The sequence below is a fragment of the Aspergillus niger genome (genome assembly GCF_000002855.4).
Source record: "Aspergillus niger supercontig An02".
In the NCBI taxonomy this organism is placed as follows: domain Eukaryota; kingdom Fungi; phylum Ascomycota; class Eurotiomycetes; order Eurotiales; family Aspergillaceae; genus Aspergillus; species Aspergillus niger.
Window position 1 is genome coordinate 863,992 of NT_166519.1, and position 11,572 is coordinate 875,563.

Consider the following 11,572-nt stretch of genomic DNA (forward strand, 5'->3'; position numbering starts at 1 on the left):
TCTGGGCAGATACACCTCGGAATGTAGAAACTCAAAACGGTGGATGTTTTGAGGCTGTTCGCAATTCAAGGAAGGAACGGATCACGGGACGGTCCCGTGCATGCGAGTTTCATCAGTCCTGCAGACTTCCCGTCTCTCGTTGAATCTTCATGCTATGCAATTGAGAAGTTTGCTTCTTTCGATAATGGATATTGCGTGGCCTTGACCTCGTGAGCTATGGCGAATACTCGGCATCCTGACTCGGGAGTTAACAACCTGCCACAGATCTACAAGATACGCACGCAAGCCTCGGCCTCGCCACCGTCTGGTTACGATTGCCACGGGGTAGCAAGGCCCACTGTGGCTTCAGCAAGTGACGGAATGTACATTGCATGGAAAGACTGCCTGCTGCTTGCAATGCTCAATGTCCACCTGTTCTTAGAACGAGATTTGAAGAGCACAGCACGGAAGGAAATCGTGCAGAACCGCACCTCCGCAGCAAAATCAACGCATCATAGCGGAACATAACCCCAAATTTTGGTGTATCGGAATCTGAATAAGCTTCTAGCCCGCAGTCCCGAACCCACCCGAGGCAATAATCCCAGCAGCTGTCACCAATCAATTAGGCTCCCTAAGGGAGATCGCCGTTAAGAGTGGATAGAATCTCTTAGGACCGCTGTCCAGACTTCGATGCTGTCGGGCTAGAACTGAACCCGGGGCTGCGGAAATCTGATGAATTCTAACCGCTTGACCTCGGCCGGACGATAAGCTTTCTAGCAAGCTCTATTTTGGCGCAGCTCCGTTTGCATATTCGGTCTATATGTTAACTAGGATGTGGACCTGAAGATCCATATCACGCATTTGACTTGCCACAACGAGCGACCATAGATGCGACGGTTGGTGGGCATGACTTGGGAGGAATGCCGAAGCGTTGACTGGGAACGAATGGGTCCAAAGCGCCAGCCGATGGGCCAACCGGGAGATCTCCCGCCTTCCGTCCAATAGTACTATACTATTATGAGAATTGTCTGCTGAGGTGTCTTCACCAAGCATTTCTGGATCTGAGCTAGGACTGCCAATCCGGATGGTTGATCTACATATTTGGCCAAAACATGCTATGGCTGTGATGCCCTCAGGTATGAGCTCAGCCCTCTGACAAGCCTGTTTCAGGGCCGCGCGGAGCTAGTTGCAGGCTCAACATCGTCACTGATATCAGCACGCCCATGGAGCAGCAGAAGAGTAGCTACTTGGTCTCTTCGATATTACCCCTCCAAATGTGTAGACCCAACGTTTGAGACCATTTTGGCCAAATTCTAGGTGATCACCTAATTAACGACCAATGCTTGGAGGCATCCATCAGTGGGTACTGGATTTGGTCTCGACCTGTGGCTGCATATATTCGACAATAGATGGAACTAATTCAGTTTGTTTTAGCTATTTTGAGATCAAAGCCACGCGATCCTACGGTAATGGTTTCCCGGGGAGCAGTTGCCATATGGGATTTTGATCACTGTCCCTGATTCCTGAAGTGATATGTCGATCTGCGAATGACAAAAGGAGAGCCGGGTCAGGGACCTCTGCGCCATGGTGGATCATGTGGGGAATATTGAACGGCTACCCAAAGAATAGTTCCTATGGGATAAGGCTTATTCTCCATCCTAATGGGGCAAACGTTGATAAGCAGCAGAGGCGAGTTGGTCACGCAAGGATACCATTACAGTCGTCAGTGCTACTACCCCTGCCTATGCTAGATGATCCGTCTTACGCCTATTGTACCCACAACAATCCGCTTGGGCGAATTTTGCGACAGGTAATCCCAAAATCAGAGAAAGGGAGCCACGAGAGACCCACGGTAGGGACAGCAAGGGCCGGAATGCCAGACTCATCTACTGTCTGGACGCGCGTTGTCTGCAATGATCTACTCAATTTACCTGGTTTGTCTATCTTCCCAGCATGGCTGTCAGGCTACTTATTGCCTTGGTTGTCTGTTGGAAATCATGTCGAAAATCATCTGTGCCATTGTCCCTGATCTTCCAGCTGCTCTTACTATCCCCGTGTAACCACCCCGATCATTAACATGCCTACGGCGCCACCCGGGGATGTTGACTACTCCGCCGCTCTAAGCCAGGAGACTAGCCTGGAGAGTGCTGATACGATCTTTGCGGAGAAAGACATTGTGCACGTTGAAGAAGGAGAAGTCACATTACAAGATAGTGCATTAGAATCGGATGATCCCCAAGACAAGGATGACCTCGTTGTGGACTGGGACGGGCCAAACGACCCTCAGAACCCCATGAACTGGACCACCTTGCGGAAATGGGTCATTATCGGGTTGATATCCTTGAGCAGCTTCAACGTGTGAGTCCGACACGTCTACGCTAAGACTATGCATCCGTACGAGCATCTGAATTGACTGTCCCAGATCTATGGTATCCACGGTATTCGCTCCCGGCGTGCCGCAAGTTCTGAAAGAGTTCAATGTCCACAACCCATCCATTTCATCTCTTATGATTTCGATTTACGTGATGGGGTCTGCTCTTGGCCCTCTGGTTCTGACGCCTCTCACTGAGATAAGCGGGAGACTTCCCATGACACACCTGGCCAATATACTATTTGCAGTGGCTGCAGTTGTTTGCGCCGCCAGTGTGAACATATCAATGCTCATAATGGCACGCTTCGTTATGGGCATAGCCAGTTCCGTACCTGTGACGGTCGGTGGAGGCTTTGTTGCGGATATGATTCCCATGGAGAAGAGAGGGACGGCAATGACGATCTGGACAGTTGGTCCCCTCATGGTGAGTCTTAATCTACCCATTAGACGGTAACCATCAATGCGGGTCTAATTTCTGCTGTAGGGTATGGTCACAGGACCGATTTATGGTGGTTACATTGTCCAAAATATCGGATGGCGTTGGACAATCTGGATAGAGGCGATCCTTGTAAGTTGGCTCGATACCGTATCGTTAAACAAATTTCTAATGTGATTAGGGCGGGATCATCGTGATTGCTTCCCTTATATTTTTGCGGGAGACATATGCACCCACGCTGCTCCAGCGAAAGGCGAAGCGACTTCAGAAAGAGACTGGACGTCCGTTCCGAACTCAATACGACATAGATAAGAAGATTGGCCAAATTATCTGGATTTCAATCAGCCGTCCGATCAAGTTTCTTTTCCTATCACCCATCGTTATGATCGTTTCTTTGTACAGCTCCATCACCTACAGCTATATGTACACACTATTCACTACTTTTACGAGCGTCTTCGAGAATGTGTACGGTTTTACTCCCGGCGAAGCAGGTCTCGGCTACCTGGGACTGGGTCTCGGGTTCTGCTCTGGACAGATCGTCGTGGGATACTATTCCGATCGATACCTCAAGAAGCAGGAAAAGATCCATGGCAAGATGAAGCCAGAAGATCGACTTCCACCTTTAGTGGTCGGATGCATTCTCGTCCCAATCGGACTCTTTTGGTACGGCTGGGCCGCAGAATACCGGTTGCACTGGATAGTTCCCATCGCTGGGACCTTTTTCGTGGGTGCAGGCATCTTCTTCGTTCATCTGGTTACACAGGTGTACCTGATTGATTCATATACTCTTTATGCTGCCAGCGCAGTATCTGCGGAGCTGGCTCTGCGGTGCCTGTTCGGGGCTACGATCCCGTTGGCGGGTACTCCTTTGTACGATGCCCTCGGGCTAGGATGGGGAAACAGCCTACTAGGGTTTATCGCACTCTTGTTTGTCCCAGCTTCGCTTTTCTTACTCAAGTATGGTGAGAGGATCCGGACGAATCCCAAATTTCAGCCGCAGATGACATGAATCTTTGTTTGGCCAATATTGTGAGCATAGCGATGGCGTCTGGTTAGCGTTTGATTTATACGAATATTGATGTTTTTGTTTAAACCTGCACGGTCATACTCAACACTGAAGTGATAATGTACAGCACGGAGGACATGGGTTATCGATACATGCATGTCACATATCGCTGTCGATTTGTTTCCTCAATAACGAATGTAAATACTAGCAAACAATCAAACAGCGTGATATATCAAAGAGGAACCAATACTTTATAAGGGATCCACGTTTTCTTCTGTTAATAATAAGGTGATGAAATAAGAGTAAGAATCATTACAAATGAACTACCATTGAAGCAGGGATATCAGTTAACAATATTTAGCTTTATTAATACAAATAAATCGCAAACATACATCAACTGGCCTGCTGGCCCAATGGTAAGGCGCTTGACTACGGATCAAGAGATTGCAGGTTCGAGTCCTGCGTAGGTCAATTTTTTGCCATTTTCTCCTTCCCTCCTCTTTCCCCTCACACAAGAATGCGCCTCATTACTCGACTACCTCTTTTTCCCTTCTCATTGAAGTACATCGACAAGCACAAAAGTGAACAACAATCGGAGTTATCCAAATCAGACCTCATGAACCAGTTATACTTAGTTAAACTGACTCGGACTTCGAGATTGTCAAGGAGTTCAGTTCGTTGGTCCATCCCTACCGCGTAACCCTACCTTACCTACTCTACTACCCATGCTCTTAACCACAGGAGAAGGGTAAACCTAACACATGGACTGAGACCTAACCCAAGACACGAGAAAGACAAAACGGTCCTAATGTATACCAAGGACTCCGTACTCAACTCTAACCATGAGCTAAACACAAACAAGCCTTGAAGAAGGGAGAGAAGGAAAGGGCAGTATTATGTGTGTTCTTCCTTTCCCCCTGCCGGCAGCCATACAACCCACCCTATTTTATTAGAAACTAGTAGATAGACTGTCAGACAAGGAATGCAGGCACCGCGTCTTCCAACAAATCAAGGGGGGGATGGATACTGACGCGTAGCATGCCAGATTCACACACATAAGATATTATGTAGATGGTAGGATTTAATACCGTCTGTTATTCTCTTCCGACTGGGTTTCTTTCTTTCTTTCTTTCGGTCGCTCATTCATTCATTCATCCATCTACCTTGGATCTTATCCCACCCAGAAACCAAAGCAAAAAACACAAAGACAATGAAGTTCCTCACCCTCGCTGTGCCCGCTACCCTTGTCATGGGCGTAGTGGCCATGCCAGTTCCTGTACGTTTCTATCTTACGTCGTATCATGTCATAGTACATAATGAAAGTCAAAAGCTGACAACCCCACAGTCTACAAGCAAAGCGGCGCGCCTTTCTGGCGAGAACCTCTTCGACGGGCTGGCCAAAGAAGGAGGACTCTCGGGGTTCTTGTCTGGCGTGCACCTGCCTTTCTTGAATCCTAGTCCGAAGAAGGATGATGATGCTGCTGATGAGGATCCTGGTGATGATAAAGGGCCTGGTTCTGGTAATGATAATAACGGGGATGGCCAGGCTAGTCCTATCTATGGGTCTGAGGATTCGGCGGGTGTGGGAGCTGGAACTCAGGATGGGGCTGAAAGGCAGTGAGATTGGTATTATATGGAAGGAAGTTCGGGGTATGAGATGATGAATGATTGATGCAGTTATAAGGTTCATGGTTTCAGGTTCAGGTTCTGTTTTGTCCTAATGGTAGCTAACTATAACAATATCGTATCACACGCGCAATCGGGTTTGAGAAAAAACAGATCCACGCCAGTCATTATCGGTTGGTTTCATGATTCGTAGTCGTAACGAGCGTCGCCAATCGTCAAGTATCGTCATCTAGGTGTTTAACGAAGGGTATCAGGGTCGAGTAGAGTATCACATGTCGTAAAAAAGCAAAGTGAAAAAGCGCACTAATCCTCCATATCTAAGTCGTCCACTTCCACGCGGGTCCCCAGTGCCTGTTTCCCTTCCTTGATCATTGCCTGTAGCTGCCGGTTCAACCGGGCAAGGCTGGCATCCTCCTCGCGCTCCATGCGACGCTTTTGAGCCATGTAGCGCTGCGTCTCCACAGACACGGGGCTCTCCCGCGGCTTGGCTGGCGATGAAAATTGCAATTTCGTCGGCATAGACGGCGCATGCGAAATCAGCGTTCGCTTGCCCTGCGACCGCCGACGGGAGTGGGTATGTGCTGGGGTCCGCCGGTGGACTCGTCTGCGCTGAGAAGGGCTGGCTTCGTCCATAAACTCCTCGCGCGCGGACACGAAGACCCAACTGTGCTTGAGATCATCTTCTGGATATTGTCCCGGGAAAGGGCTCGAGGAACCCTGTTGCCGCTGAGAAGTGGAAATGCTTTCCTTCTCGATCGATGGGGATGCCAGCTGGGGCTGTGCATCCTCCGCCGTCATAGTATAGCCTTGCCCACCGCCTGCATAAAACCCTCGGAAAGCTCCGCTCCAACAAAAGTCCCAGACTTTGCCAACCACACCGAGCACAGCTCGACTCCAGCGAACGGGAGCAGGCTGTGGGTAATCAACAGGAGGAACGACGGCAGGAGCCGTGGTCGTAGTTGGGGTCATGGTCGTGATCGTCATTTTTTCATCGTGACCGGTCGGAGAGGCCTCGATCAAGGACGGGTCCCAGCGGCTGCGTTTACGGCGAATATCCACGGTTTCGCTAAGAGATTCGACACTGTCATCGAGTGCGAGAGACCGAGGTTTGCGATAACGGTTGGGGCGATAGACGTGATCGACGGAGGTATCCTCCACGCCGAGGAGAAGATCGTCGGGAGAGATCACAGAGGCAACATGATTAGAGGGGGTGTCGACATCCAGCCAAGGACGACGATCAACTTCTAGACGGGATCTCTTGCGGTTGGGGATAGAGATCGAGCGATATAAAGCTGATGAGGCTGACGGGGTGGGCGGAACTTGGAATAGCTGTGATGGAGCGCCGGCCAGATCGAGTTGCGGAGGAATGGGGGACTCGAGAAAGAATGGACTGGCTGGCATCCTTCTTCAAGGTGGGGGGACGAGCAGTGGCTGGGAAGGACAGGAGATGCAGGGGGTTGCATATGATGGAGAAAAGAACGTGGGCGCGATGGAGACAGATAGATGTAGAGGTGAGAAAAGAAGATGAGGTGGGAAGAAGAAGAAGAAAAGAAGAGGAGAAAAAACACGGGATTGTCCCCAACAAGAAGAGCCACCGCCAGCCTCCCTCTTTCTTTCTTTTTTTTACCATTTCTTCATTCCCCGTTACTTTGTTCACCGCAACAGCATATATTACTATTGTTCCTAGTTCTTTATTTCAAATGAAGCCTAACTACAGCTGGGCCTTCCACTCGCGATGGGCCTCCCTCAACGCATTTTCTCCATCCACCAGCACACACCAACCCTCGCCGCCCACACCACCGTCTCCCACCACCGCTGCCTCGAAATGACCATCTAGATAGTCCAACACACTCTTATCATACGTGCCTGGCTGTAGCCAGACAGCGGGGATCCCCACACTGTGGGCCTCCTTGAGAAGGGCAAGGGTCACTGGGGGAGGTGTCACAATAGACAGGGAAGTCTGGCCGGGGTTGGGCAACGCGCGGGGCGATGCGACCGTCTTGTAAGTCTGCGACGGCAGCTCGATCTCAGGGGCGCGGGGGTTGAGGGGAGTAACGGGCAGAGAGTGTTGATGATACCAAGCAAAGACTGCTGGTCAGCCGGCGCAACGGCCTGCAAAGTGATGGCAATGGGACCTACTCTTGTAGCCAAACTTGCTGCGATCGTTACTGGCCCCCGCCACGGCAAACTGCGGCGACAGGAAGAAGCGGCGCGCGGCATCCATCGTAGCAGACATTTCGAGATCGTACTGATGATAGAAGATATGCACAGATAGTCTGGAAAGGAATCGTAGGATGATTCGTGAGACAGAAGGATAGTAGAGGAGGATGACGAAGATGTGGGGTGAATTGATGATAAAGATGGGGGAGACGCGGAGAAGAAGCCGAGCCTCGATGGCGCGAACCTCCCCTTCGACTTTCTCCTTCCTCCAACTTTTCCTTCATTATCCACCACCCATTACCTTGGCATATTCTTTTCTTTCTTTTACTCTTCTCTAGATTAAATCTAAGTTTCTAGTCGCCTGCTTTCCGCTGCTTGCATGCCCCCATACGTCCCCCGAAAGCGTCTCTCTTCCGAGGATCCGCCCGCCGCCAAACGCCGTCATGCGACGCCTCCCATCGCCGCCGTCATCGAAGACACTGACACCGAATCGTCCCTGAGCGATGTTCCCGAAGAGACGGAAACTCCCCAGGCACTGGATGGATCGGATGAGGAAAGCAGCGACTCCGACGAGGTTGATTGGGAGGACGCCATCGAGTCCAATGCCAACGCCACCCCAGCCACGCCTTCCATCCTCAACCCCGACCAGCACCAGGACCTGGAGTTGACACTAGACAAGAACGAGATCCACCTCACTGATCTGCTCGAAGGGAAAAAGGGCCCGTCAAAGATCGAACGCCAAATCCGCATCCAAACCCATTGTCTACATGTGCAGTTTCTGCTCCACCACAACGCCATCCGCAATGTCTGGGCCAACGACACCCAGCTCCACGAGATCCTGCGCCGCAAGCTACCCCAACCCATACACAAAGAGGTCAAGAAATGGCGCATTGCATCCGGCCTCGAGGCTCCAGAGCCACCGCCCGAGAAGAAGTCGAAGAAAGGAAAAGGGAAGCAGCGTCGTCAATCAGAACGGGATTGGGCTGAAGGCTCGTCGCGACTTGAACCCGGCCAACCTGACATGAGCAGCGGTGACCCCATTATCATCCTTCTCAAGGTCCTCGCTGCCTACTGGAAGAGCAAGTTCAAGATCACCGCTCCTGGGCTACGTAAGCAGGGGTATCGCCCCATGGCTCAGTTGGAGGCTCAGATCAAGTCCTTCCAGAAGGACGACCACGATCCCGAGAAACACGGCGAAAGAATAGCCAGCATTGAGGAGTTCCGCCAGGCTGCCGAGAACATGCAGGGCTCGCGTGACGTAGGCGCCCAGCTGTTCACGGCTCTGCTGCGTGCTCTCGACATCGAAGCTCGACTAGTCGCCAGTCTGCAGCCCCTTGGCTTCGGCTGGACCAAGAGCGAAACCTACACAACCAAGCCAAGCGCAGACACCGAGCCATCGACGGAGAATGCGGAAACCGAAGACGCCATTGACGTAGAGTCAGACAGCAGTGAAGACGACACAAAGCCCGCCCGTAGCAAGTACTTCAGCAAATACGACGAAGACCTGCCCTTCCCCATCTACTGGACCGAAGTCGCCTCTCCCATCACCCACCAAATCATCCCCGTCGACCCGCTTATCCTCCGCAACCCTGTCGCCACCACCCCCGAGCTCCAAGCAGCCTTCGAACCTCGCGGCGGCAAAGCCGAAAAAGCCAAGCAAGTTATCTGCTACGTCGTGGCCTACTCGTCCGATAAGACTGCCAAAGACGTGACAACACGCTATCTCCGCCGCCGCACCTGGCCTGGCAAAACCAAAGGCTACCGGATCCCCGTCGAGAAGATCCCCATACCAGGCCGCAAAGGCAAATACTACGAAGTCGACTGGTTCCGCGTAATCCTCCGCGTCTACCAACGCGCCCAACCTCAACGCACCGCCGTCGACGACCTCGAAGACACCAAGGACCTCCTCCCAAACCAACCCGAACGCAAACCCGGCAAAGAAGGTGACACGCTCCAAAGCCTGCGCACATCCACGGAATTCGTCCTCGAACGCTTCCTCCGGCGCGAAGAAGCTCTCAAACCCGGTGCGCGACATGTCCGCACCTTCAAGACAGGCAAAGGGGCCAAAGCCAAAGAAGAGAAAGTCTTCCGACGCAAAGACGTCCTGAAATGTCTATCCGCAGAGAGCTGGCACAAAGAAGGCCGAAGACCCAAGGCTGGCGAGATGCCCCTGAAACGCGTGCCCATCCGCGCCGTCACTCTCCTCCGCAAACGCGAAGTCGACGAATTCGAGCGCCAGAACGGCGAAAAGCCAAAACAGGGCCTCTACGCCATCCATCAAACGGAATACATCATTCCAGACCCCATCTGTGACGGTGTCATACCTAAAAACGAATACGGCAATATCGACTGCTTCGTCCCTAGCATGGTGCCCCGCGGTGCGGTCCATATTCCCTGGCCTGGAACTGTGCGCGTATGCAAGAAACTCGGCGTCGATTATGCAGAAGCAGTCACAGGCTTCGAGTTCGGGTCGAAGATGGCTGTCCCTGTTATCCAGGGCGTGGTTGTCGCTGCGGAAAACGAGGACCTCGTTAAAGATGCCTGGTTAGTGGATGACGCAGAGAAACGTAAGCGGGAGCAGCGCAAAGCCGAGGCGCGTATTCTGCAGACTTGGCGGAAGTTTCTCTTCGGGTTGCGGATTAAGCAGCGTGTACAGGAGGAGTATGGTGGGAATGCGGACGACGGGGTGGATCATGAGCGTGATGCTCATAATCCGTTTACAAATCGTCGTGGTCGTTTGCCTGATCCAGATGCTTCTGCTTCTGCTTCTGCCCCTGCTCCGGATGAGCACGACGAGGAAGTCCATGGTGGCGGGTTCCTACTTCCTGGTGAGGATGAGGACGGGGCGGATGTAGATCGGGGCGGTGGATTCCTTCTTCCTGGGCAGGAGGGAGATGATCATGATGATGGGGGATTGATTGTTGATCATCATGAGCAACAGCAGCAGCATGTACCGACTGAGCCTGCCACACCGGAGGTTGTTGATGCGGAGATTGCTGATAGTGATGACGATGACGATGGCAAGGTGGAGAATCCGATCTCGTTAAGTTCTGACTCGGAGCTCTCGTCTCCCGTAGAGATACCGGATTCAGAGGAGTCAGATGCAGAGTCCGAGTCGGAATATGAGCCGGAGCCGCGGCCGACGCGGAGAAGTACGAGGAGGGGTGGTCGTCGATAGATATTGTGTTGTTTTGTTAACTCATGTATGTATAATTGTCTGTATGTTTTCATGTTTGGCGTTGGTGGTATGTACCAGGCACAGGGACGGAGGTACTGGACGACATAATGACATAGATAGGGATTGCTGATCAATTGCAGAAAAGCATGATGATAGTGTATTCGTATCTCACTAAAATAATAATCAATTGCTGTATCGTGTACTGCTTTCATCCAGGATCTATAAACATTAATCATATGTAGGTATAGGCATGTAAGAGGGGTAAGTATGATGGTCTCCCAAAAGAACGTCACACATAAGAATTAATAAAGCCAAAACGAAATATGAACCGACGTAACAATCATAAAACCCTCCGCCTCGACGCCAACGGAGTATCCTGCACATACTCCTCGTCTCCCCCGTCCAGGTCAATTTCCTCGTCTGGACTCAGATCGAAATCCCCAATGGGGCTGATGTGCACTGCCGGCGATGCGACCGGACTGTGCGCCACGCGGGGCCGCGACTTGAATACGCTGGCGTAGTCCGCTTCCTCGTCAAAAAGCTCGTCGCGTGGCGTAGAGGCCCGACTGGGAATGGTGTGTGATTTCTGGGGAGTTTCGAATTGGTTGATGGGGAAAGAGGGCCGATGTCGGTGGGACCGGAAACTTTCTCTTGGCCGGGGTTGGGTGGGTGGTACGATAAGGGACATGGACTTGCGGGTTCGTTCGACGAGCGTAAATCTGCTAGTTCGTTCAGGAGGGGGAGAAGGGTCCCTTTCGGGGACTTCAGTAGTTGAGAAGGAGGGGACGCTGGGCTGGGGCTCTGGGATGGAGGGTG

The 11,572-nt window shown here is 51.8% G+C and overlaps 6 protein-coding genes and 1 non-coding gene across 7 annotated transcripts; 5 read left to right on the top strand and 2 right to left on the bottom strand.

Annotated features, from left to right (window-relative positions):
* Positions 1-216: 216 nt before the first annotated feature.
* On the top strand, positions 217-2,008 carry An02g03660 (hypothetical protein; the record flags this gene model as incomplete). The annotated part of the gene is made up of 5 exons (XM_059746193.1): positions 217-456; positions 548-632; positions 811-909; positions 1,002-1,115; positions 1,509-2,008. The coding sequence occupies 5 exons, from the start codon at positions 217-219 to the stop codon at positions 2,006-2,008; spliced, it is 1,038 nt and encodes a 345-aa protein (XP_059605128.1).
* Positions 2,009-2,056: 48 nt separating this feature from the next.
* Positions 2,057-3,795, top strand: An02g03670 (uncharacterized protein; the record flags this gene model as incomplete). Its single annotated transcript, XM_001399466.1, has 4 exons — positions 2,057-2,337; positions 2,402-2,774; positions 2,835-2,918; positions 2,968-3,795. 4 exons carry the CDS (start codon positions 2,057-2,059, stop codon positions 3,793-3,795), a joined length of 1,566 nt encoding a protein of 521 aa, XP_001399503.1.
* A 396-nt stretch (positions 3,796-4,191) lies between these two features.
* On the top strand, positions 4,192-4,263 carry tRNA-Arg (ACG). The gene has a single exon. It is a non-coding gene; the product is annotated as a tRNA-Arg (tRNA).
* A 739-nt stretch (positions 4,264-5,002) lies between these two features.
* On the top strand, positions 5,003-5,413 carry An02g03690 (hypothetical protein; the record flags this gene model as incomplete). The annotated part of the gene is made up of 2 exons (XM_059746194.1): positions 5,003-5,068; positions 5,138-5,413. The coding sequence occupies 2 exons, from the start codon at positions 5,003-5,005 to the stop codon at positions 5,411-5,413; spliced, it is 342 nt and encodes a 113-aa protein (XP_059605129.1).
* Positions 5,414-5,721: 308 nt separating this feature from the next.
* Positions 5,722-6,819, bottom strand: An02g03700 (uncharacterized protein; the record flags this gene model as incomplete). Its single annotated transcript, XM_001399468.1, has 1 exon — positions 5,722-6,819. One exon carries the CDS (start codon positions 6,817-6,819, stop codon positions 5,722-5,724), a length of 1,098 nt encoding a protein of 365 aa, XP_001399505.1.
* Positions 6,820-7,129: 310 nt separating this feature from the next.
* An02g03710 (uncharacterized protein) lies at positions 7,130-7,654 on the bottom strand (the record flags this gene model as incomplete). Its single annotated transcript, XM_059746196.1, has 2 exons — positions 7,130-7,509; positions 7,558-7,654. 2 exons carry the CDS (start codon positions 7,652-7,654, stop codon positions 7,130-7,132), a joined length of 477 nt encoding a protein of 158 aa, XP_059605130.1.
* Positions 7,655-7,957: 303 nt separating this feature from the next.
* On the top strand, positions 7,958-10,756 carry An02g03720 (uncharacterized protein; the record flags this gene model as incomplete). The annotated part of the gene is made up of 1 exon (XM_001399470.1): positions 7,958-10,756. One exon carries the CDS (start codon positions 7,958-7,960, stop codon positions 10,754-10,756), a length of 2,799 nt encoding a protein of 932 aa, XP_001399507.1.
* Between the last annotated feature and the right edge of the window lie 816 nt (positions 10,757-11,572).